At 45.1% G+C, this 26,397-nt stretch overlaps 3 protein-coding genes across 5 annotated transcripts; 2 read left to right on the top strand and 1 right to left on the bottom strand.

Moving 5' to 3' along the window:
- The first annotated feature begins 7,533 nt into the window (after positions 1-7,533).
- On the top strand, positions 7,534-13,252 carry LOC136950167 (guanine nucleotide-binding protein subunit alpha-13-like). The gene is made up of 5 exons (XM_067244313.1): positions 7,534-7,858; positions 8,365-8,591; positions 10,404-10,454; positions 10,587-10,787; positions 10,996-13,252. The coding sequence occupies exons 1-5, from the start codon at positions 7,576-7,578 to the stop codon at positions 11,365-11,367; spliced, it is 1,134 nt and encodes a 377-aa protein (XP_067100414.1). The 5' UTR covers positions 7,534-7,575; the 3' UTR covers positions 11,368-13,252.
- Positions 13,253-14,727: 1,475 nt separating this feature from the next.
- Positions 14,728-18,184, top strand: si:dkey-21c1.4 (mitochondrial nucleoid-associated protein 1). Of its 2 annotated transcripts, none has more exons than XM_067244643.1 (5): positions 14,728-14,801; positions 15,334-16,692; positions 16,813-16,923; positions 17,009-17,125; positions 17,222-18,184. In XM_067244643.1, exons 1-5 carry the CDS (start codon positions 14,783-14,785, stop codon positions 17,248-17,250), a joined length of 1,635 nt encoding a protein of 544 aa, XP_067100744.1. In that variant the 5' UTR covers positions 14,728-14,782; the 3' UTR covers positions 17,251-18,184. The 2 variants fall into 2 exon arrangements, with proteins under 2 accessions (XP_067100744.1, XP_067100743.1); XM_067244642.1 differs by having other exon boundaries at positions 16,810-16,923.
- A 246-nt stretch (positions 18,185-18,430) lies between these two features.
- On the bottom strand, positions 18,431-26,260 carry bicral (BICRA like chromatin remodeling complex associated protein). Of its 2 annotated transcripts, XM_067244641.1 has the most exons (13): positions 26,200-26,260; positions 23,893-23,941; positions 23,654-23,699; positions 23,410-23,458; positions 23,085-23,150; positions 21,809-22,984; positions 21,561-21,630; positions 21,395-21,444; positions 21,234-21,283; positions 20,931-21,073; positions 20,739-20,833; positions 20,561-20,663; positions 18,431-20,458 (listed from the first exon to the last, which is right to left on the bottom strand). In XM_067244641.1, the coding sequence occupies exons 3-13, from the start codon at positions 23,692-23,694 to the stop codon at positions 19,995-19,997; spliced, it is 2,307 nt and encodes a 768-aa protein (XP_067100742.1). In that variant the 5' UTR covers positions 23,695-23,699; positions 23,893-23,941; positions 26,200-26,260; the 3' UTR covers positions 18,431-19,994. The 2 variants fall into 2 exon arrangements, with proteins under 2 accessions (XP_067100742.1, XP_067100741.1); XM_067244640.1 differs by having other exon boundaries at positions 20,561-20,833.
- Positions 26,261-26,397: the final 137 nt, after the last annotated feature.

The raw sequence follows: 26,397 nt of genomic DNA, 5'->3' as shown, positions 1-26,397 counted from the left end.
ATGGGAGATAAGGTGATGCTGGGACTGTAACTCTTTTCTGCCTCAGGACGAGTCAGACCGGCGGGTCTGACTACCTAACCCCTGTTCTAAGGCCCCATTCCCCTGGAGACCTTGCCCCATCTGCCCCTATGCCTCATCAGACCTATGAGTGGTCTGCCCCCCCCTTCCCCTTGAAGACCCTGTCCCACCTGCCCCAATACATCATCAGATGTTCGGGGAAGCCTGTTGTACATTTATGGACAGGACCATTCAAGGTCATCGAGAGAACCTTGCACGCCCTAAGGGTGCTGGGGAAAGGAAGTACGTGGTACCAGTGGAGCATGTGTTGTGCTGCTCCAGAATCCAGTTGTACGTTGCAGGAGTTGGTGGAGAAGGGCCAGTGAACCTTTTGCTATTGCTACGAATGTGAGAGTCCGGAAAAGAGGGTTACGACTAGGCCAAGAGTGATACTGCTTGACCACACTAGAATTGTACTGGACTAAGAAGGTTTCCGCTATTTTACTTAAGAGTGTGCTATATCAATATCAACATGACTGTTGCTGTATCCCATGTATCAGGTCCCTGTGTAACAGGATCATTGTCTCGGCTGAGGTAACCCGACGAAGGGGTTCCAAATGCCATTGCTGGGGCTGGCTGACCAGGACGAGGAGGCGGTGGTTGGTCCGGGCTATGTTGATTGATCTCTGGTGTTTTCAGAGATCAAAAGAGGGATTAAAGAATGTATAATACATTACAACACATATTCTAGAACTGTAATCACCAGCTGCATATCAGGCACGACACTAACTATGATCCCAGTTATTAATATGTGTGGCATTTTAATCACTGAATGCATCACGGGCACTGTGCACGAGTGAATATAACAACAGGATTTATGAAGGAGGCATGTCTTAAAGAATATATTGTGCTTATTAAAGTTATGCATTGTGCTTATTAAAGTTATGAACTTAGAAGTGTGCCCAGGCTTAAACATTGGGTCTCACACTGAGTGTGGGAAGCAGGCTGTTCTTTGTGTCTCTATCTTTTCAGTTTCAGAAACAACCTTGGATCTGGGTGGAGATGGCACCCGAGCAGGTGGGACGCGGAGGCAAGAACAACTCCCTGATGCACGAGAGAACAAGCTCAACCCTCTTTTCATCTTTCTGTTTTAAAAGCACTGTATAAATATATGCTGGGGAGGGACAGATAGCCAGTTGGACTTCGTGAACCAACCCAAACTCTGTTGCGGGTAGGGAAACGTAGACAACCCCAGAGCTCTGTACTTGTTGATTTCCAACTGCTGCATTAAAGCTGATATTATCGGACCTCTGCGACTCCAGACCACTCTTTCTAGAACACATATTTGTGTCATAGAATACCATCATTACATATTCGAATAGACACAAAGAATTAGAATCCTTCATAAGCAATTACAAAGAATAACGTTTTGAAGTATAACAAGGATATTGAAAATGGACCACGGTCGTAAATGCTGTGTTCCAGGCTGTACAGGGAAGGCTAATACTCAAAGTCTTCCCAAGGAGCCAAACATTCAACAGGCATGGCTGCTGTTTGTCTATGAGAAGATCCCGGCGAAGTTCGACACTCAATTATATTTGCTCTAAACATTTCACCCAAGACAGTTTTGACAACCTTGGACAATTTCAAGCAGGATTTGCTAAGAAGCTGAACCTGAAAAGATGTGCTGTTCCGACCGTACGCTCATCGCAAGCTGTAAGTAGGCTACAGTATGATTTTGTCAGTAACAGTTATTAGCAATGCTAACGTCTCCTGTATCTTGCATAGGTAGAATGCTAAATACGTTTCTAAACACATCAACATATTTTACTTAGCAAATGACTCTAGCTAGACTAGCTGTAGTCGGCATTAGAAGGGAAGCTTCCGAAAAAATAGCCAGAAAACAAATAGCAGTCTGGCCTATTGCTAACGCCTGTCTAGATTATCTATTTGAAAGAACTGGAGAAAGGCAGGTGCTAGATACAGGATACGTTAGCATTGCTAATAACTGTTACCGACAAAATCATACTACAGCTTGCGGTTGTGATGAACGTAAGGTCGGAACGCACCTCTTTTCGGCAACCGCTTCATAGCATCCTGCTTTAGCTACATTGTCCCAGGTTTTCAAAACCGTCCTTGGTGAAATGATTCGCGCAAATGTGTCGAGGGTCGAACTGCACAGAGATCTTCTACGCTATGGTATAGACAAACATCAGCCATGCCCGTCTAGTCAATGTTAGCTAGACTCTAGCTCATATGCTTTTTATTAACGCTGATTTGCAAGGAATGCAAGAACAGCTAGATAGCGAAAACACCTAGACTGTAGGCATGTAAACTAGTTTAGCTTGCTAACGCAAGAGCATAGGTAGAATGTGTGATGATTTAGCCTAGTTTATTGGCAATTTGGCTAACGTTGTTTCATGTTCCTGACTGTTTCATTCAAATAAATAACCTGTGTTGTTATGTAAATCTACAATTCACGATGCATGTTTGTCCAGATCTTTGTCAGGTTATTTTTCAGCAAGATGTCTAGAGCTAGCTAACTGAAGCTGAGTTGAATCACGATATAGTTTGGTTGAACACTACACAACACTGTGTAGACACAATAGATTTATTTGCGCGTTTTTATTTCAAGTCTCCACCTTCGGTGTTTCAGTGAGTGCTGTTGGCCGTGTTGCGTTTTTGTTCCCCAGCTTCACTCGTTGAAAACCAACCAATCAGCACGCAGCTCATCTAAATATTAATGAGCATACCATAAAACGAGAAAAGCTAGTGTTTTTTCCCGGGAAAATTTCAGAGGATCTATCAGGAGGCATAGAACAGCACCCGGGCCATTTTAAACCCAACCAATGTTACATACCCTATTTGGAGACCTTAAGGAACAGTGTGAAATACCCCCCCAAAAAACAGTCAATCACCCCTTTAAAGCTTACCTACTCTACCATGATTATTGTAAATCGGAGTGATAAAGAGTGAGAGGTGAGGAAGGAGGAAGAGTGGAGAAGCCAGAGCTGAGGAGAAACTCTCAGGAGATCAAGAATCTAAAGAACATTGCTTCACAATCCCCTTTATACCCAACTATTATCTGTAGAACAACAGACCACATCTTGATCCTTACTTATCAACATATGACTAGCAATGCATCAGTAAGTTACACAATGACGTGTGAGACCCATCAAGCAGAGACTCTGTCCAGCAACTCCAGATTTTAGCATATGAGAGGTGGGGTCAGGCCTGGACTGGTAATCTGGCATACCGGGCAAATGCCTGGTGGGCCGACACACTTGGGGCCAATATGATATTTAAAGATCCTGTAAAGTAAATTCCATGTTTTGCTTCTAAGTACATTATATACATGTGAAATTAGTTCCTGAAAGCATGTGCAAAGCGCTAAAACTTTGTCACAATGAAATGTGGAGTTAGACTGAAGAACAGTTTCTCTTCCTTTTTCAGATCAGGTTTTAATGGGCGGAGCCAAAAAACTACCTATCCTATACGTAATTTCGACCTATCTAAGTCAGATCACTGAATGGCTCCTCCTGCTGTACTGTTATTGTAGCTTACATCAGCTAGCTAGCTAGCTTCAGGATGTCTCCCACTACCCGCAACTGCACCTTCCCTGATGCAAGAACTCCAGCTGCGCTGCAACACCATTTAAGTTCCCTATTGATAATGAAAGGAAAAATAGGTGGACAGATTTTGTGAAGAGCCACGCTCATGGAAAGCTTCGGATAAACTCCAACAGCCGGCTCTGCACAGCGCGGAGCCGTACCGAGCATCGCCCCCCCGGCCGTTCATCCTCCGGTCGCACCTGGACCACCCACCGCCGCCAGCAGTTCATCACTCAGTTCTGTGTGCTTGTTATAATTATATTAGATAACTTCTCCAAAGGTATCTCTGCTATGAGTTAGTGCAAACCGCTAACTTGATATTAGGCTACTCGGTGTAGAATGATGCACAGTAAAAACAAGAATGTTAATTCAACACCTACAGAGTTAAATTTAACTCTGTTTCAGATCATATTTGGTCCCACTCGAAAATAGTGTTAAATTTACTCTTTGGTCAGTGTTAATTTTTCAGAGTTAATTCTACTCAAAATTGTGTTAGAATTTACACTTCAATATCAGTGGCATTACAAGTGTCAACGGTACTTTGGTGTTGTGAAGAATCTTCTGCAGAATCAAATGAATTGCATACATGACACTTGTTAAGATGCTTTCTTAAACCAGAAAAGCTACCAAAAGAACGTGAACATCCCACTTGACCACATTTCAGATTTAGTGTCCTCCCTGTACATAGTCCATTGATTACCTTAAATACCATGGTATTTTGGTGAAATAGTAGCTAATGTGCTAGAAGTAGTTGGAGCGCTCACTGTCTGCTGTCTCTGGTGTCAATTTGTACTCCTGTGTTACAGCTCAGGGGAACATTTCATTTATATGCATCTGTATGTTTCACTCATTGAACAAATAAATTCGAATTCTATACTGTTTTGTTCGGCTTGACGTAGCGTCCATTATCTGGGTCCTAGGTAGCTTACTTGAAAGAGGGGCGCCTTCCAGCGAGGGGGCCGAGCTTCAGCTCCTTCAGGCGACACGCTCCCTCAGTCTGAGAAGACTGCTGATTTTCATACGATTTCAAAGCCTACTTTAACATACTTGTCTGTGTTTTTCATTCGAATTTGGATGGGTAGTTAATAACACATTATTCTGTGGTGTGGTGAACTTGAAACTCGTTTTTAATTCCACTTTACAGGATCTTTAATATATATATAAATCTTTCTCCAATCACATCTCTTAACTCTTTTGGTGTACTGGTGGGTTGTGTCCGACCGATTGTGGTCGGCCGGTCTGAGCAAAAATGCCAGGGCCATTTTTTTGTCCCAGTCCAGCCCTGGGGCAGGCTGACACCCAGCCTCACACTTCCATCAATGATTTAGAAGTTCGACAATGTTTTCTAAACCTTTCTAGCCTAGTTTGAAAAGGTTATATATTCATTTTAGATTCAACCTACTACCGTTCTTGTTAATTCCCATAGTTATTACTAGTGATGCAACAAAATGAAAATTCTGGGCCGAAACCAAACATTTTGGATGTACTTGGCTGAAAAAATAAAGTGACTTTTACCGTGAAACTATTATAATTTTTTGTATGATTGTATTGATACTGTTTTTAAGACTTTTTAATTGGCACCGTACCCCTTCCTGAAATTTTCTGCTGAACCAACACTGCAGAAACTTCCACACCGCTGACATGATCGCCCTTGTTTTAAATATTTATGTAAGATAACCTGAGATGAAAAAAAAAAAAAAAAAAAAAAAAAAATCTAATAGGTGTGCATAAGGATAATTCACGGATAGTCAGAAAATGCTTTGAGGTTTGTAAGTCACATGACCAAGGAGTTATTGAAATAAAAATGGTAAGACTATGAATAGGCTATTACAATTTGAGATGAAAACGAACAAACCAAAGGGTGTGCAACATGTCATTGTTATTGGGTTAGATAGAATCAGTTTAGGAGTAATGGTTGAATAGCTCTTAAAATGTTTATAAAACTTCACTTTGTTGACGGTGCCCAGGGCCGGGGTGGGTAATCGGGAGAATCGGGAGATTCCCGGTGGGCCGCTTCACTTTTGGGTCGGTCGAGGATTTTTTTGTTGTTGACATTTGTCACATTAGTCTATCTTCTCTTAAAGTAGGCTACAGACGTTCCGCATTCTAACACCTCAGCCTCTGCATGGGTTGTACCATGTGAGGGAGTTCTCCCCTCCCAAATAGAGTTGGTTGGGTCCATAGCCCGTCTTTTTCAAAAAGTTTTCTCAGATAGGCTACCGATAGCTGGGCCAGGCGGTCCTACCGTAACGATGCGCGTCAGAGAGGATGGATGGGAGCATGGCCGGAGTAATTAGCCTGGTCCTAACCAGACTCTCGAACATTTCATTTGTACAGAGAGTCTGGCCTCGCTCCATTGACAAGCGTTGATTTCCTTGTAGGCGGGTACTCTGTTGAAGTTTAAAACTATTGGATCGCCCAGATCACTCTGATCTGCCATAACCAATCGCTAACGTTCGCCTTAGCCAATTCCTTCACCACTACTGTAACAGAGCTTGCTGCCGTAGCTGGAAAATCAAACTGTTCCCGAACCCCGTGGGGAGGAGTGCCACAACATCATGGCCACCAGCAAAACTTGTTCTGGCTCCGGCTTTAGTTTATAGATATTCGGCAGTGTTGCCACAACGGAACGAATGGCTTAGCTCGCATCTTTCTCCGCCGCCATTACGGAACTACAACACAAACTAGCGCATGACATCAACGTCATCGTTCTCAGCCACTCCCTTTGTTCGCTGATTGGCCGGTTGAAAATCAACCTGAAAAATCTGACTTAAGTACCGAATGGCCAGACCTAGTACAGAAGCAAAATCAAAATTGAACGGAAGTATGTAGGAGGGCAGGTTTTACCAATTGAAAAACGGGTATGTTTATTTTACATAAAGCTCAAAAAAACAATTTTGCGCTCAAATAATGGCCAAAATTTTTCGCTTGTGCCACATCAAACCCATACATCCTAGGTTTGGGCTAAGCCCCGAATGTTTACAAAGTCTGGCTCCGTGCCTGATTAAGGGTTAGGGTTAAACAGTGGGAGGGGGGGGGGGGGGGGGGGGCAGCCCGGGAAGCCACACAAGCTAAGGCCGCCACTGTATGTTGGTAACGCGTCGCCTCAATCCTTACATTTACATTTAGTCATTTAGCAGACGCTCTTATCCAGAGCGACTTACAGTAAGTACAGGGACATTCCCCCGAGGCAAGTAGGGTGAAGTGCCTTGCCCAAGGACACAACGTCATTTGGCAGAGCCGGGGATCAAACCAGCAACCTCCCTCACCGCTCAGCCACCTGACCCCCCGATCCTTCCTTTTGCTGCTGCCAGTGCAACCCTAGCGTCGTAAACTCCAACTACTTACTCTGTGATTTAAATGTTTTTCATTGCGTCAGAAACCAGCCCGCAATGTGGACTGGACATTAACATTTGCAACGGGGGGGGGGGGGGGGGGGTAACTCTACAACTGTTAGCATGGGTGGCATGAAGGGCTCATCGATTAGAATAGAAGGAAAATCCAACATAAGTTGTATTCCCTTATAAATAGGCTATAAGCCACGACCATGTTGCTCATCTACGCAATTTGACCGAAAGATGGCGACATTTGATAGCTTTGGTAATTAGAAACTACAGCGTAGTTACACAAAAACACAATTATTTATAATAGCCTATCTCTGTATGTGCTTTAACGCGTTAGGCCATGTTTGCAAGTAGGCCTGTCATCTATTGGCTGTACGAAAATGCTGTACCACATCATTATGAAAACATCTTAATTTATTCTAACTGAAATCTGATTTCGCATGAAGAAAGATCCAATTATAGAGATTTGTTACTTGTATCTTAAATATTTGTTTGGTAGAGTGGCTCCCGTGAAGAAGTGGGGCTTGGCCCCAGATAGACAGACAGAGAGCGGCGTTTCCACGCTTCACACGAGCGCGCACGGTCTCTGCCGCCTGCTCTGCATCGATGAAGTTTGTTCGAACATGGCGGATTTCCTGCCATCCAGGTCCGTGTTAAATGTGTGTTTCCCTGCCTGCCTCCTCAATAGTACCGAGGTGGAGCAGCTAAGAAAATCTAAAGAAATCGACAAATGTCTCTCCCGGGATAAAACATACGTAAAGCGACTTGTAAAAATCTTATTGTTGGGCGCTGGCGAAAGCGGCAAGTCTACTTTCCTAAAACAAATGCGGATAATACACGGACAGGACTTCGACCAACAAGCCAGAGAGGAGTTCCGAGCTACTATTTACAGCAATGTTATCAAAGGTAAAGATAACAACAATAATAATACTACAATAAATGACTGAAAATCGACCGATTGTTTAGTCTAATCTACTGAAGTTACTTTTTTCAAGTTTGAAGTTTTATCTAAACTCAGACGTAAAATGCATCTGTAACATCTAACAGGCCCATTTTGAGTGATGATCTGAAAGTTACGTTTCTTAAAGAGCTTAGACTACACATTGATGGCTTGACTGTCTTTAAAGTACAACCAATCAGTTCCTCCCTGGCAGAACCATCAAACAGCCTCTTTTTCTTGAAAAAATTGGTCAATAGAGTAATGGTACAAACACACAGTTTGGGTGAACTGTTAGGCAACCCCTTCCAGGTCCGGGTTTCATTCGCCATATTTATAATTCTTCAGTTTTAGAGTTCAGACATTGTGTCCATCCCATTTTAAACTTTCCTCGTCTAGGAGGGTTGCAATGGATTGTTAAGAGAGAATTGTGTGTGTGTGTGTAGTTCAAGTCTAACACCTGTGACTCCTCCAGGAGTGCGTGTGTTGGTGGATGCGCGGGAGAAGCTACACATTCCCTGGGGATGCCCTGACAATCACACTCATGGGGCCAGTTTGATGGCGTTCGACACCAGGTCAGCGATGATGGCCCAGGGCCAGGTGGAGAAGAGTGTGTTCCTGCAGTACCTGCCCTCCATCCAGGCTCTGTGGGCTGACACAGGGATACAGAACGCTTATGACCGCCGCAGGGAGTTCCAGCTGGTCAGTACACACACTATCTTATTCTTTCTTTTTTTTGTACTTTTTAGAAACATGTACTCTCAGAATAATGCAGGAATATATATTTTTTTTTTCGAGGACATCCGCACACTGTTAATGAAGGGACAGTTCAACTGACTTTTTGTCGTTCCTGGCCTCTCACTTGCTTGTCTTTCGCTTTCTTTCTCTCCGTCTCACTCACGGACTGTCTGTGTCTTAGTGTGTGTGTGCTCAGGCACGTGATTCAGCCTGTTTCCTGTTTATACCTCAGTCTCACCTCCTTGTGTTCCGGCTTCCGACAGCTTCGCTAAAGGGATTATGGGGAAAGAGTATATGTGAATTGCAATGATACAGCATACTAGAACACTCAGTTACTTAAATGTTTAAAATTGTTCACTCAATTGAACAAACAGGTTACTAAACGACATCAAGACACTTAAACACCATAAACACGCTCGCACACAGCTTGCTGCTAGTTGGGAATGGAGGAGTGTGATCTGAGTTGGAATGTTGATCTGGAGTTAAACTGCTTTCTGCTTACAAACAAAACTTAACAAACACAACACACACATCATACAGATACATTCAGGTTCAGAGGCAAATACACATTAGGTGATGTATGAATATAGCCACACTGACACATCTCATAGACTAACTACACAGTGACACCTTCCTCAACAACTAGAGCAAATATTTATGGTTTTAGTGGTATGTAAAACACAGTGCTTCTGAAATGTGTGTGAGTGATATCACAACGACCGCTATACCCTTAATGTCTGTGAAGAATCCAGAGGACAATATCTGATCATGTCACAGACTAGATCAGTCTTCAGGAAGTCTAATATATATTTGCTGTGGTCAGGCTCATAAAGCGATTGGAGAAGTTATGAAACCAGCGTAAGTTTCAGTTTTGCTTTGTCAGGCAATAGCTGTTGGTGAAATCCAGCTAAGTGTGCTCCTAGCTGTAACCCCTGAGTAGGAGCAGGGCGGGGGGAGGGTCCAGAACAGCCAGGTTGAGGCCCTGCTGCCTCCTAGCCCCTCCCCTGTGCAACCCTAGCCACTTCCACAGACTCACACAGGTTTTTCAGGTACGGTGAGTACCAGAGTCCTCAAAAGTACGGCCAGGGAAGGGAACAAAGTGGTAGGATCATGAGCAGACAGGAAATAGTCAGACTTGCACTATAACAGCTGTGATACCAGAATGAATATTCTGCATTTTTCTGTGAACCTCCCACGGTGATATTGAGTTAGACAGCCTGAAGCTGCCCCACACCAACAGAACAACGTTTTCTGTGTTTTTTGTGTTCTTTTTTCGCAGTTTTTCAGTCTGTTTGATTGTTAGCTAGTTGTGTCCGAGGTTTTAAACTAGCAGTGTGAGAGTGCAGCCTGATACATAAACAGGCATAGGGTGGAATGTAACCCAGTCTTGGCAGTGTTGAGTCTCGTGTCTGGGCATGCAGTCCTCTGTCAGAAACAGCATGGAAATACATCTTATATGTCCTACGGTTCTATGTTAGGGAAACACCAAACACACATGCTCCTGTTATGCGTAATCACAGTGATAAGGAGGGTTGCCTAAAAGGTTAACTTCCCTTTTTGAAATAAGCAGATCAGGTTTATTTGCCATTTAAATCTGTGCTAAACAGTCTTTTGCCTTTTTTAATGTGTTGAAGAATCTGACACATCATTTAGAAGCTGGTTCCTCATTGTCTACAATCCAAACAGAATATTTTTAGGTTCTAAACAATATTATGTAATGCAGTGTTAGGCCTGTTTATGTGCTGTAAAGAATGATGTTTTCTCCCTTTGTCACAGGGGGAGTCTGTTAAATATTTCTTGGACAATGTAGAAAAACTTGGTGAGCCGGTAAGTCTTATCTGTGTGTTTTGTAGCAAAGATAATGAGTGATAATGGAAATGTGTGTCCATATGTTTTCTTTTGGGGCATTCTGTAGACATTTTCTTACAAACCCTTTACATTCCCTCCCTCCCCCACCAGAACTACATTCCCAGCCAGCAGGATGTTCTGCTGGCCCGGAAGCCCACCAAGGGCATCCACGAGTACGACTTTGAGATCAAGAACGTGCCCTTCAAGATGGTGGATGTGGGGGGCCAACGCTCAGAGAGGAGACGCTGGTTCGAGTGCTTCGACTGCGTCACGTCCATCCTCTTCCTCGTATCTTCCTCTGAATACGACCAGGTAAACACACCTTCTCACACCCTGCACCCTCACATCACACGTCCTTCCGCATGAAAAAGTGATCATTCAGACAGTCATCTAGAACTTCATGATCATTTATGTAGCTGATGTGGATCTTACCTTTTGTGCATATCATCGTTGTGTTTTTGTTCTCTTTCGGATTCAGTAAGTCAGTTCCCTCATGAGGATGTGACTTTATTCTGTTTAGGTGCTGATGGAGGACCGGGAAACCAACCGCCTGCAAGAGTCTCTCAACATCTTCGAGACCATCGTCAACAACCGTGTGTTCAGCAACGTGTCCATCATCCTCTTCCTCAACAAAACGGACCTGCTGGAGGAGAAGGTGCAGAGCGTTCCTCTCAGGGACTACTTCCCAGAGTATACCGGGCCGGAAAGCAGCCTGCCGGAAGTGCAGAAGTTCCTGGTGGACTGTTTCCGGGGGAAACGGCGTGACACGACACAGAAGCCCCTCTACCACCACTTCACCACCGCCATCAACACGGAGAACATACGCCTGGTATTTCGGGATGTCAAGGACACCATTCTCCATGACAACCTGAAACAGCTCATGCTCCAGTGACCTGAGAGACCTGAAGCAGACCTGAGAGAGGTTGACCTCTGAGAGAGGGTCATAGAGCGACCATGAGGATCTGCAAGATTCCCCTTTTGTGGTCTCAATGTTTTTATTTGGTTTTTACTCCCTGTTGACGAATGATGGACTGAGAGTTTCTTCTGAGGCCAGTATAGGCTACCTATAGGAGGGACTGAATCATGATGCTGGTTACAAGGACAGTAGCAAATAAACGCTGGATAGACACTGATGTCAGATCAGTGTGAGCCCTGCCTGCTCTCTGTCTTCCTCTTTGAAAGCATCTACACTCCTATAACCTGAGAACAGCTCTGCTGTGGAGTAGAAGAGATTCCCACAGCCCCTTTCTATAGGTCTCAAGAGACCTTTTCACTGCTGAAATGTGGCCTTGGGAGGTGTGTGTGTCTTTGTTATTGTGGGTTTGTCTATGTCTTTGTCTCTGTGTGTGTGTGCGTGTGTGTGTGTGCGTGTGTTCGTGCGCGTGCAAATGTTTGTGTTTGGTTAATCCAAAGTCTTGTTTCCCAATCAAATTGATCTGCATGCTTTATGAAACCTGTGTAACAAGAAAATTCAATTTCTTCATGGTCTGGAGCATACACACACACACACATACATCAATACGCAGGGCTATTATGGCTGTTGGCCAACAGACATAATATTTTCTCAGGGTTGAATGGAGACCACTGTCAATTATGTCATTATTATTATTATTGTTATTGTACTAAAACTTTCTAATATAAGTGCCTCAGAGTTGTTCTCTGCCTTGTCTATCCAGTAACTGTTGAGTGTAGGTGCCTGGTAGTAAATACTGTATCTTCATGGCTTGTGTTCTCTGGAGCTCAAACAGGGCTGTACTCCTGGATGCTTTTGTTAATAGATGTACAGATATCCACTCTAGTTCGTTCTGTAGATTTGGAATATGACATGTTTTTGTTCCGTTTCCTGAATGGTAATACTGTAGCCAGTTTGTATAGTCACATGCAGGCCTTATGTTTAGTTCTGTTTCTCTTTCTGCTCTTTCCACCTTCCCTCTCTGACCTGTCTCACACTTGCTTCATCAGCTGTCTGTCTCACTGTACTCCAAAGGGGTTAATCAGCTTGGTTGCTTGATGAGTTCTAGCTGATCCTCAATCAGACCATGCATGCTAAGGTGGAGTGGATGTGGGCATGTGTGTGATTAGTGTGACTGCCAAATTACAGTTTCTTCTTTACTGGGATCAACAGTCAAAGACCCCATTGAATACATCTATTGCCTCCCCTTCTCCTTGTGTCTGATCAGACATGAGACCTGAGCTGCTGGTACTTCTTACCTGGCCGCCTTCTACATATCTGTCTGTACAATACCCCTAGGTTTATTGTCATATGGTTGTTATAAATGAATTGCAGATATTTGTTGTACTTTACTGAATGTTTCAGACTTTGCCTTACTTATGATTTGCGTTTTTTCTGTATTCCTTTGTCATTTCTTCTCCTAAAATCTATTAATTCCTCTCACAGATGAGATTAGTCTAATGCCTAGCTGTTCCAATGAATTACATTCTCTAATAGAGTGTGTGACACCTGTAGTTCCATCCTGCTGTCTCTTAGCATGTAATGTGTAGCATGCACAGTAGTGTTGTGTATTCTACCACAGCCGTTAATTAGGACTCGGTGGAACTCGGTGTGGATCAGTGTGCTGTGATTCATTTATGATTTTAGGACCTACTTTAAAAGGAGTTTAAAGTCCCCCACCTAGACATAAGTTGACATAACTGTACATACGTCTGTGCCATCAACATAATAAATATCCCATTATCATAATACCCCCATTTCTTAAATCTGGGCCATGTTGAATCTTGTTTGTTTTTTTGAACTATTAAACTAGATTTTTATCATTGTTGACTGATCGTTTCATTAGACTCATAAATAACCGTATGGCTGAGAGCTGCACACCTATTCACGGCTGGAATACCATGATCAAGTTGGGTGACACCAGCCAGTGGCCTGATGGTAGACAACCATGAGATGGCCTCCAGGAAGGAGAAGCACCTGGCGATGCGGTGCTCTGACACCCATCTTGACCTCAGCTCCCAGAAGATCAAGGAGATCCCCTTGGACTACCGGCGGACGAGGAAGAACCCCTCAACCACATGGATGGGGCAGAGGTGGAGTGTGTGCCTAGCTTCAAGTTCCTGGGGGTCCACATGTCTGAGAACCTCTCCTGGGACCGCTGTAACATAGAGAGCATTCTGACACACAGCATCTCAGTGTGGAGGGTTCAGTGTCTGACTGGAAGGCCCTGGAGAGGGTGGCAGAGGCCGACACTTCCTCGTACCCGTCACAGTACCCAGCTACGCTCCAGCGAGGACATCCAGCGACAGCGCTGCCTGTGGAGGGAGACCATCTCACCCCAACTACAGCCTCTTCTCCCCCTTCCATCTGGGAAGAGCTCCAGAAGCTTCCGCTGGTGCTCCAGCAGGCTCAGGAACAGCTTCTTCACCTCAGCTGTCCACTTGCTGAACCTTGGACTCTTAACGCCGCCCCCACCCCTCCCCACCCCCCAGGATAACACCTTCAAACTTACACAACCCAACACTTACATTCATTGCACTACACTGTTCTTGCACTTTATTTAATCTGTACTCTAGTACATCCGTTTTTTCCCTACACTACACTTGCCCTGTTAAGCTGTTACTATTAGCACTTGTTAGTTAGATGCTAACTGCATTGCATTGGCTCTGTAGCTACTTGTCCTGTAAACGGTGACAATAAAGTAAAATCTAATGTAATCTATGTTCGAACACTCCAAATAACTAATATTGTCACTGATATATCTATTAATTTGTTTATTGTACATGTTCGAAATGTATTCTCTCCCAGTAGTTTGCCTTTTAGTAGACAAATGGCAACAAATTATATTTTAGTGGAAGGTAACTGAGTTTGAATAATACACTTCATCATCTCCCATTAAGAACCATAAATGTGATGTTGTGAGTTAATGTTGACAACTTTATGTAAGGGTAACTTTGGTGACCTATGTAATGTAATGCACTATTCCCCATTGAGAGAATATTGAGTTACTCATGGAGTTTTCAGCAGGACTCTTACTTTGAAAACCCCCAAATCCTTATTTGTGCAGTGGCTTTATGACACTATGTAAGCCGCTCTCAAAGTAACACGTTTCGCTCGTTTAAAAATGTACAGTAGCTAGTGTAAACATGGGAGGAGAAGCTTAATTTACCAAACTTGCCACTTTTCCTTCAGTCAGTGTTTTTGCCGGTCATTCAGTAAATATTGTATTTACATTCAGGCGTTTCATCCTGCTACCTAGAGGGTCTTTTCAAAATTGAGAGAAAAAAAATAGAAGATTACGAAAAGAACAGGGGGCGTTTAAGCCTACTGTGTTAAGATGTAGTTATACTGGGGAATGTCATTTTATATCTCAGGTATGTTCACGCTAATGTCGTCCTCGTCGTGTCGTTTAACATTAGAAACGTTGTGTGCAAGGTCAAGAGCAAGAACTGTTGTTGGCACGTGTTCTTGCAGTTGTATGCAGTCCAGCACGCCCAGTGCACGACGTGCATTTAAGCAGTGACGGAAATTAAAGACGGGAGTGAAGAGCGAATTGTTTGGGAATGTATTAACGCAAAAGTCTAAATGACTAATAATCTAAAAAACACGAATTACTAATGATAAGTCGTAATTGCCCTATTAACATTGTCCAACGTCAAATTCGAACCGATTCTATGTTCTTATTCCGATTCTAACTACTCTCATGTGTAATGTTATTGCCACCTGAACTTTATTGCTATGTGCAGAGTTCTCACATTGACTCCCGTCATTTTAAAGCAGTTGCTGCCTAAATCAGTAAATGATTAATACATTTAGTTCCTGGTGCCTTTCCACCTGGACTACAGAGATAATATCATGTGTCTTCTGATTACATATCATATAATGATCCCAGATCTTCTCTTCCAGACATGTTGGAGACATGCCCATTCTGTGGGAAAAGCTTTAAGAGGCTGAAGACCCACCTGCCGCACTGCAAATATGCCCCAGTCGCCCAGGCAACACAAGCCTCCAAGAGCCCCATCACAGCTGCCCACCTGCAGAACTATCCATCACCAGTAAACAAATCTTCACTACCATCATTGGCATTGCTAGAAACAGCAAAGCGTGGCAAGAAATCAGCTAAGAAGACTGAGAAACCATCACCGCCACCATCATCTGCATCATCCTCACCAACTAAGAAGAGTAAGAAAACACTAGAATCTTCATCCACAGCAGCTTTGCCATCATTACCAACCACCCAGAAGAAGAAACACAGGCTTGTAGATGACATCAAGCCTGTCCCCTTGCCTCCTCTCTCCATCAACCCCCCCATCACTAAACCCAAGAAGAAGGGTCTTCATGCTCCTAAGGAGTACTCGGACTCAGAGACAGGATCTAAAACACTGAGGGGAACTGCTGCTTCCACAGGTCTATTGCTCTCCCCAGAGCCCAGTCTGGCTCCAGATCTCCTGTCATGTACGTCCCCAGTCTCTCACGGGGACAGAGGACGTCTAGTCACATCCTCGAAACTCAAAATGACTGAAAACACAGGTAGCACCAAACCTGCCCTTGAACCTGGCCCAGTTAGACTCCAACCCAAAGATGCTGCCAAGAAGAAACCACAAAGACAGAAGGCTGGACTGGCAGTGGAGGCAACACCTCCTTCTGTCTCCCAGGGTCCTGGGCAGCAGGGGCTGAAGGATGGGGGGCTGCATGGTCCAAGTTGTGGAGACTGTGCCTGGGCTGAAGGTGCAGAGGTGGAGAAGAACAGAGGATCTTCAGGCAGGGAGGTGGAGAAGATGGAGAGGTTGCACTGGCCAGGTGTTGATCAGATCAGGCCAGTTCTCCAGGACCACACCATCTTAAGCAACTTAAATACTGAAAGTCAGACATCAATACTAGACCAGATTAAATCTACCACTGCAGTCCAGAGTGCGGACCATCTGTTCAACATGATAGACTCTAGGAGACCTGTCAGAGACCTCAGTGAAAGCAGTCAAGCTGTTTCCCTTTTACGTCCAGTGGATGTTCCAGTTCTCCCAGCATCCACCCCTGTACCACTAACGAGGACAGGAAACAAAACCATAATGACCAGCCTGCCGTCCAGCCTCACGCGTTCCCCAGGCCTCCTGAACACGTCTCACACACGAGAAACACTTCCTTTTGTCTGGAGCTCCACGGTGCCCCCCTGCCCAGCCCCTGTCATCATGGAGACAGCCCAGAGTTTGAGACAGGGGATGGAGCTCAAGACAAAGGCACAGCAACATGCAGAGCAGGAAGCTGTAGGTCAGTCATTCAGCCTGCTAATGAGTCAAATACTAATTGTGAATGTTTAAAGAGGAGTGTTTTCAGTGTGTGTGTGTGTGTGTGTGGGTGTGGGTGTGGGTGTGTGTGTGTGGGCAGCAGGTGCTGTGACACAACAAGCTCTAGGGGAAGTGAGACTGAGACAGCTGCCTGGCTGGCTGGCAGACCAACTCCCCAACCACCCCCGAGAGGCAGCCCACATGCTTCACAGAGGTCACGCTCTCATCTCAGACACATGGAACACACACATCTGTAGTCACTGTATTTATGAGCTTAACCATTAGGTGTGTGTTTATAGGCTGGCAGTGGTATTACAGGAGATACATCGATGTCAAGAAAGGAGGTGTTGGAGGAGTGGCTATGCTGTTAGCAGGGTATTGTGTTCTCAGCTACACCTGGAATTACCCACACATCAGTAAGTATATGAACTCACATAGAGGTGTTGCCATACCATACAAATACATGGATCATGTTGCTCTTCTTGAATGATGGGATCTACCCTATCTTGCAGAGCGAGACCGCTGGAGGAGATACCACTGAGGGGGAGGAGATTGTGTGGATATCAGAAGCACCCCTCACCACGGTCAGACAGGCTGGCCTCAGAAGAAGACAACACTGACAGGATACACACCAGTACACGTACAGTACTAGTGTCTGAAGGATGTCTGCACTGCCTTCTGGTTTTCTTCTTAGAAGGATGTCATTTCAGAAGAGAAGCCATAGGTCCAGAGCCTACACACTGGTTCACCAAGTCATTCACAATGTAAATTAATTCATGTTTATATACAGGAATTACTTGGATTTCTGCATGGATTGGTGGTTACATTTGATCAGATGATCAGATTGTTTACTAAGTCACAGCAATTGACAGTCTTCTTCAACTAATGATACACCAGAAATGAAAAGTTTTCACCTCTTTAGTTTCAGGCATGGTTCACATCAGGTAATTGTTGTGACACTTGACACAATGTCAAGGGTCACTGGGCAGGATAGCTCCTCCAACACCTCCCTTCTCTCATTGATCTGGCTCGAGGTAATCTGTCTCCTGATCCCTCTAAATGGTTGAAGCAGACTGTTTTATTGTTGTTAATTAAAGATCAGATCCAATGTATTGACCACTTTAGAGAAATCCAGATGATTAGAACTTTTTTATGGCAACTGGACAGTTCCACAGTTCCAACAAACTACCTAGAGTCCAGTAGGGGTCAGTATTGGAGCATTTTCGTTCATTAAAGCCACAGTGGGCTGTGCTGCTTCAGTTCGTAGGTTATGTTACTGTGGTTCTGCTGTCCATAGACTATCTCAACATCTAATGTCAAAGGTACAGAACATGTTGGTAGTGTGAATGTTAAAACCGTAGTCCAAGTATGAGATAAGGGACAGATATGGGGCATGTAGTCTACTCAGACTTAATGTATTACTGCAGTAGATAACTTCTGTGATTGTATTCATAAAGAGTTTATTATGGACTTAACTCTGAAGTGAACACACATTAACTAGAACTGACAGTCATTTGTAACAATATTGTTTGGAAATTTTAATTGCCAACAGAATACAAAATTACTTTGCTTCCTGTTTTACATTCTTTTTTTTCTCCTTACAAAAACTATAAATATTTTTCGTTGACTTTTAGATTTTTTTTATTTAAAAAAAACTATAGAAATAAAGTTGAGAGTGAGACATACAAAAAGAATTTGACAGTGAAAATGGGTGCAAATAGATAAAAAATAATAGTTCTCTCCATGGAGAAATGGGCATATGCACAGTACATTGTCAGTCTTTAGTCAAATATATGGACACAGGCCATACATAGTTACTATATGGACACAGGCCATACATAGTTACTATGTGGACACAGGCCATACATAGTTACATAACTAATGGTAGCAATCCCACTAGGTGAGACCTATGCTGCTGCAGCATTGCTGCACAGCCCTGTACCAAACTCAGGTCTATTCAATGTCTGGGTTCAAGAGAGGGTTGACATCAGCTTCTGTGATGAGCAGGGCATAGCCTCAATTTCAACACTAGGCTCTATAATATGTACCATCATATGCAGCAGCCTGGCACCTCAGCAAGAGCAGGCTGAACCCTTCTTACAGGGTGTACACGGGGGTGTCTCTCAGGGTGGATCTGCAGACGAGGGGCTCAAACATGTGGGGTTCAGATGCAGAGAGCTGGAGGTACCGGTCACATAACAAGGTCTAGAGGATGACCTCCCCCAGCTGGCATGACTACCTCGGCAAAACCCTCAGTTCCTCCCCCAGTGGGACTACAGAGCTCTGTAGACACGCTGGGCCCTCACAGGGAAGGACATGAGTGAAGGATGATGACCGGGAGGTAATGGACTGACATGACCAAACACGCACCATCACACACGTGAAGAGACGCAGACATCAGAACACGTACTAGCATAGAGCAATATGCAAAGGCTGGACATAAGCAGCCAGGGTCAATCACATGAATCATTCACACATCAACTTACCGTGATCACAAAGCTAGGTCATCACTTTTATCACAAGTGACGTTTAAAAATTGAACGATTCCATCAACACAAAAAAAGATAAACATGTTGTAACTTATCTCCCTCAATCTGAGGGTTTACCCCCCCAAACACAAGCACATCGTGTGTGTACAGGTGTGTAGGGGGTTCACATACCTTTAAGGTACAAAAGAAAAATGCCAAAATAGATCAAATGACAGAAAACTGGCAGACAAATGCTTTTAGACACATTGTGTGTATGTGTGTGTGGTTAACTTAATTCAGTTATGGGAGAAAAAAACCATTGTCATCATAGACTGTTCTAGTCAGCTGACAGGCAGAGAGATGAGATAGTGATGTCATTCCACACTTGTTTTACGCAAATGACCCAATCCTTGTGTGAATGGGGAGTCATCTAAATGGCATGGCTGAACCAGATCATCTGTGCAGAATGTGTTGGACTGTATCATTTCCATATTCCTCTGAGGAACAATCCAAACTTCCCTTCCCAACTCATCTCTGACTCCTGTGTCAGTTGCAGAAGACAATGCTTCTTGTAAACGTGTCAAAGACAACACAGAATTTCTCAGGCACAGAATAATTCAAATTCTCCTCATCCTCTTTCTTCTGCCCAGTTAGTGAGCACGGCGCTGCGCAGCACGGGGTGCAGGGGTGGAGCCAACCTCCAACGGGAGGGTTGGAATGTTCAAAGACAAAAAGTGACTAAATAAGAGTCCCACCCAGGAGAGTATGTGGTGAGTGGGTGGAGGCTGGGAGCAGTCGGAAGCAGCAGGTGGCAGGTCTAACATTCCAGAATGCTGTTGACCGCTGCCTCCAGGACCGAGTCTGTGTCTGTGGCCGGGGGCGAGGACAGCTCTGGGGGGAGGTGGGGCTGGAGGGATGGGGAGGACAGCTGAGACACCTGGTAGTGAGTGGGTCCTGCTGCCAGGGCTGTGGGTGGAGAGAGGCTGGCGTGCTGATGGTTGCTGGCAGCTAAGAGGCTGTTGTTAGAGCTGTAGGTTTGCCTTGTCCTTTTAAGGTCCAGGATGCTTTTGGCAGATGTGTCTATGTGCTGAGACAGACTCCCCCTTTCCTTCCCTCCTCCACCCCCCCCCGGGTCCCCATACCCGGCCTGGGGGTCTGTCCTCCCTGGCCCCTGGGGGCCCGTGCCTGTCTGTCTGCAGCTGGTGGAGGGGGGAGGGAGGTAGGGGTCTGGCAGGGCAGGGGACGGCTTCACTCCACAGCAGAACTCCTCCAGGAAGCCATCTGCACAGAGAGCACACTATCAACAGCTGTACTGCAACAAACACCTTTCACTTTCTGGCTTGTCCCTCTTAGCCTCTAAGCCAACACTGCGGCAGTCTGTACCTGGGTCAACTAGTACCATCCTCTTGTCTTGGGTCAGGTTACTACGTTCCTCCTGGTTGAAGGTCCTGTCGATCATCACCATCTCTGAAGAAGGACTAGAACGCTGGACAGGACAGGAAGGACCTGCAGTTAGTAGCAGAACGTGTGTGTGTGTGTGAGTGTGTGTGTGTGTTCTCACCTCAGCCTCCACCATGAGTAGACGTCTGTATTTGTTAACCATGGCCTGGGTTCTCTTCAGTACTTGTGTAGCCACAGACTCAAACTCCTCATCCACTGTGAACAACAGGACAGTGAGTTCAAACACAAACGGACACCTCTTTTTTCAGAGCCTTGCCCATTTCTATTATTTCAATCACAAGGTTGAGTTTACCAAGATAGAACTCATGATTTGGTGCAGCGCCCTGGAACACATGATAGGGCATGAGTCTGTGAAACGTATCTTCCAACGAAGTGAAACGCCTGTAGTCTGTTGACAACACTCCAGAATGATCCTTTCTCAGCTGCTGCAGAATCCTGAAGGAAAGAAAACGTACACAATCAAAAAAATGCAGGACACTTGAGGCCTATGCAGAGCTGTAACACAGTAAGAGGACGTGGTCAAATTATTTTGACATAAAGGCCATTTTTCCTCCAGACACAGATGTTCTGCCATACAGCCAGTGTGAGCACTCACATGCCTCCTCTGGTGAGCTGGTGGGGTGCTGGACGCTTCTGGGTGCAGCCCTGTGGGAGATCACAGCCTCGTCATCACACTGACCAGCACACGTCTCACTGTAACACCATCTCCTCTATCACCCCCACCCCATCACAAACACACAGCAACATCTCTGGTACCTGTGCAATCAGCAGAGAGTCCTGACTGATGGACGTTGTAGTTTTCGTTGCTACAACAGCAAACAATGGAATGGATAGAGTCATTAATACCAGTATACTGAAAACACATCTATTAGATAGGTCACAGTGTGTGTGAGCACACACACCAACTGACAGGGGTCCTGACCTTTGGTGCCAAGGAGGTTGACGAGCTGTGCCTGTGAACCATCCTGGGAAAGGCCAGGTGATGAAGAATCCTGAGGAAGACAAGGACATTTCACTCACAGCGGACAATCAAGCCATAGCAGTTGGAGGACATACTTATATTATGAAGAGACAAACCCATATTCCTTAAGTAGGAAAGGCAGGAGGAAAGTAGTGGCAAGGCCAGAGAGAGGAGAAGCAGATGCAGGTGTCTGGAGGTGGCTGCTGTACCTGGGTGTAGTCTTGCTGCTCCTGAGGAGCCGGGCCAGGGGATAGGGAGGAGCTGTTGTGGGTCACCACCAGGCGCTGCACTGGGCTCCCAGAAACCTGCCCCCTGCCCACTCCTCCTGCGGCTGGGCCCACCAGTGTCAGACGCTGGTTACATGCTGCCTGGCCAGGGACAGGACTGCTACCAGGGAATGTTGACCAACCCCCCACCGGCACACCTGCTGCCACGCCTTGGTTAACAATGAGTTGACCTCCAGCCGTGGCTGTGAAGTTCTGCCCGGCAACAAGCTGCACTGCATTCTGATTGGTGAGAAGGGTGTTGTTGGGGTCTGTGGGGCCATTGTGGACCGTTGGTGTAAGAGCCACAGAGTACTGCCCCTGTGCCTGTCCCTGCCCCAGAGGAGAGTGCACCAGGATAGAGCCGTTGGCTGTGTATTGTCCCCCTACAGGGCTCGCTGCGTTAGCCACATTAGCAGTGGTGGTGGTAGGCTGGATGCCCAGGCTGTACAAAGTCTGAGACCCAGACTGGGGGGGTTTAGGCTGGATGGGTCTGACCAGTGTCTGTGTCCCTCCTGGACCTCTCTGGATGATTATGTTCTGGAGAGGAATGTTCTTGAAGGGCAAGCCCACCTGGCCCAGTTGAGCTGGGGGCGGGGTGAACACCTGCGCCGTGGCGGCTGGGGCGCCGGGCCTCAGCAGGATCTGAGGAGACCTGTCCAGGCTGCTCAACGTCATAACCCCACCGCCACCCCCAAATGGACCCAGCACCTGGATATGCCCGGCCGAGCCATTAGGCAGCTGGGATATCCCCTGGAGGAACTGACCCCCAGAGAAGGTTGCCGTCGCTGTGGTAACAACCCCAGTCCCCCCTCCATACCCCCCAGAGACCAGCTGGGAGGGGAAGGGGGATGTGGCCTGGACCGAGGGCGGCTGCGAGTCCAGCAAGGCCTCCTGGGCCAGAGTCTGCTCAGTAATGTCTGCCTCAAGAAGGGACTTCTGGAGTATGTCAAAGGGCTGGTCCTCTCCTCCCAGCTCCACCCCTCCAGGGGATGCAGCCTCCCCCAGCTCATCCTCGATGAACGACAGGCTGCTGGAGAGCTGAAGGCCTGTCCCCGTCGAATCTTCAGCAAAATCCCCCAGGGAAGAGGGGCCATGCTTGAGGTCAGAGTTGGCTCCAGCCTGCGACAGGAGAGATGGGAAGTGGTGGGATTTAGAGGAAAAAAAACAAGAAAAGGTATGTAAATAAGCATACTATACATGTGAAAATATGTCAACTCACAGTGCTTCCAGCAAAGAAGCTCCCCGCAGGCCCATACGCTGCATTAGTCACATCGTCCTCCTCGATCTGCAGAGACCAGGCTGTCAAGCATGACACAGAAAACATACATCTCCCTACACTTCTACGATCATCAAAGCTAAGGCCGCACAAATCTCACAGAGAATGCAGAAATTGAAATGTTGTCATCGTTCAGTGCTCAAATGTGTTGCTGGTAGAAAAATGTTTGTTATTGTGGTGATTTTGGTGTGGTTTCTGTCTTATGAAAATACAACCCAGAGGTCTCAAATTGTTGACACTGTGGGGACAGTCAGTGGTGCACACTTACAGACTTGTTGTTGGAGCCATGGAGATAGTCATTTAACGCCTGCACATCTCTATGAGGAACAGATTGAAGACAAAAGGGGGAAAACCAGATGAAAAGGGACAAAGACACAATGGGGAAGCACAGATCAGCATGGGAAGTTTCTAAACATGAAATGAGCTTGTAAATGGCTTGTACATGATGCTCATGTCTCATAGAACTCAGAGCAGATGGTTTGACTTTCTAGAACATATTTGGAGTTGTTTACCCAATAATATCCAGAAGACGACGATCTTCCTCATCATCCATGACACCTGACAGAACGGTGCAGGAAGAAGCCGTACAGGGAGGGAAATGTGAATGTATATCATTACCTCAACTAGCAGACACAATGTTTCATGGTACAAAACTACCCTTTGTTAGGGGAACGTGAATACATCAGCATTGTAGTATGGTAACTGCAAGACAATCTGTGGTGTGTTGAAAATATCTTAAGCATTCACTCACAGCTTTCTGGCAGAGAGCATGGAATCAGTCATTGAACACCCTTTATATCCTGTAGGGTGGGAGTGTGTGTGAAAAGAGAGCAAGAGAGAAGGGGGGGGGTACATTAAGAATAGCAGTACTATAGCCATTAAAAGCCTGGCCATAGGATCCTCCTTGTTATTAGACAGTGGAGCACTTTCTCGATCATCTTCCACACAGCCTGCTCATCCTGTCAACTCAGCTGCCACAGCTGATAGAATATGAATAAGTGGAGTAATACCATGTCTTTGTACTTTTGGCATGTACTAAAATATGACCGTTCCTCCATTTGATGCAATTGTTTTCACAATATCGAGTGTTGACAGGCATTCAAATAGTGTGGTCGTCAGTGTTGGTACTATTCAGGAGACATTTTTCAAATGTCTAATGCATTGTTGAATGGAAGTTGGAATTGTATTCTTCCCAGGAAAGTGGAGTATTTTTTTCAGTGTTTAGAGTATAAATAAATATTCAGATTACATGTTCGTATCAAATATTTCGTGTAGCATGCATGTGCTTTCAGCAAAAGCATGGTGTACATAATCTTGCTTTCAAAATGGCAGCTGCTGCACTAACCCAGCCACCATCTTTACTTAATAAAAAATGTACTGGCTCAGCCAGCTCACTAGATGGTCCAAAACAAAACGGATGTTGCAAGTAAACATGGAATTAAAATGATTTCATTTAAAATCCATTTCCTTTAAGATTGTTTATGTATGTAGCTACCTAACAGCTGTATTTGCCCAGAAGTGATGAACAATGAAAATAGAGACGGTCTATAGCTCTAGCTAACACGGCTACCATTTCGATACCTATGCTAACCATCTAACTTTAAATAATGAACCAAACAGTTAATACAGTGGTTGTTTTATTTCACATGTTCAGCCAGAGCAAATTGGTATCTCTATGGACAGTGTTAGTATATCTAGCTAGAGATAAATAGCTACCTAGCTAGTACGGTCGACAGTCGACTACGCATTTTTGTTGGTTCCATTTTGTTGAGCTAGTGCTAGCTACGTTGTAGTGCTAGCTCATCATTTTTATAAATAGCAGACTTGTTCGATACGTGCAGCAGGAGGTATATGTAACACGCGGATTGGGCTTAATTGGTTGAATTAAACATATAAATGTGAATACATTTATAGGCCGCAGTTTGCAAATATGTTAAATCATTGCTGCCAACCAATCTAATTTTAACACAGATAGCTAGACTTGCTACAGAAGCTCTATCCTTTAAGTGAAATGGCGACAAAATTACTGAAACAAGCTTGAAACAGTTCCTCAATAGCCAGAACCCAGCTCGCTCTACCTAATTAAATAATGGAAGCAGATGCAACCACCCAGCCATACGGGGTCGCAGTAATTTATAAACTAGTACATACGAATTTGACGAAATATTTCACCCAATTAGCTAGCTAACTAGCTTAACTTTCGATATCGAAATAACACCCTCCAAAACTGTCCCCCTTAGCATTGTGCTACCCCCAGTTCAACAACCCAACACGGTCGTTTAGCGGGTCAATTGAACTGTATAGAAACGTCGCCTAGGAGTCACCTAATGTAGCTACAGCTAGCGATTTTTATGTCCAAAAATAGACTGAATCGACAATGTTAATCTCATCCTAGCACCAAAGCTTGTCCTCGTCCTCTCCAGCCTCTCTAGCTAGTCGTCGTCGCTGACGCGCAATTTCTCTGCTGGGGTTAGACGAGGGAGGCTTCCATTTCTTCTTTTTAGTTCATCTGCCAGCATGCAAAACGTCACATTTCTCTCGATTTGCTGAACAGACGATTTCAATAGGGGAATTTACGCGAGCATCAAGTCTTCAAACAAGCAGCTCTTCAGGATAGCCACTCCGTAACATTTTACTGGTAAACACCGGCCTGTCAAGGTTGGCTAGCTGGCTACGCTGCCATAGTCTATTTTAGAAACGACGGGTAGAATTCGTTGTTACGGCTAACGGACTAAACAGTGCTGAGCTATAAATATTTATTTCGATTAGCATAACACGAAGACGACCGAAAAGAGGCAAACCCTTACTACTGTCTCACTCCTCTTGAAACCCAATATCTCCATTTGGCAACTTTTAATTTGCTCCCCCCTCCTTCTCCTCCTCCTCCTTCTCCCTCTCCCACATATATTTTTCTCACTGTCTCTCTTCTGTCTCAGATAGATTTTTCTCTGCACTCTCACTCTCTTCCCTCCCTGAAGGAAGAGAGGAAGGAGGTTGTGTGTGTTTTTTCCTTGAAAATTTTATCACAAAATTATAATACACTCAAAGGGAAACTCACCGTCATGAAAAAGCAGTGCCTTGTCAACGGGGTTTCCTCGCCATCACCGCACGGGTCGTCGGGGTAGTGCACAGAAGGCAGCATCACAGAAACCTACAGTACAATAAGTACTCATACAGGACTCACCAGTAAAAGATATTATATCGACACAAAGCTATCTGTTATCATAGATTAATTCCCATTCACTTTCTAACCCAA

This window comes from Osmerus mordax, chromosome 10 (genome assembly GCF_038355195.1).
Source record: "Osmerus mordax isolate fOsmMor3 chromosome 10, fOsmMor3.pri, whole genome shotgun sequence".
In the NCBI taxonomy this organism is placed as follows: Eukaryota; Metazoa; Chordata; class Actinopteri; order Osmeriformes; family Osmeridae; genus Osmerus; species Osmerus mordax.
The sequence above is the reverse complement of the archived record's forward strand: the minus strand, read 5'-3'. Positions and strand labels throughout refer to the sequence as shown.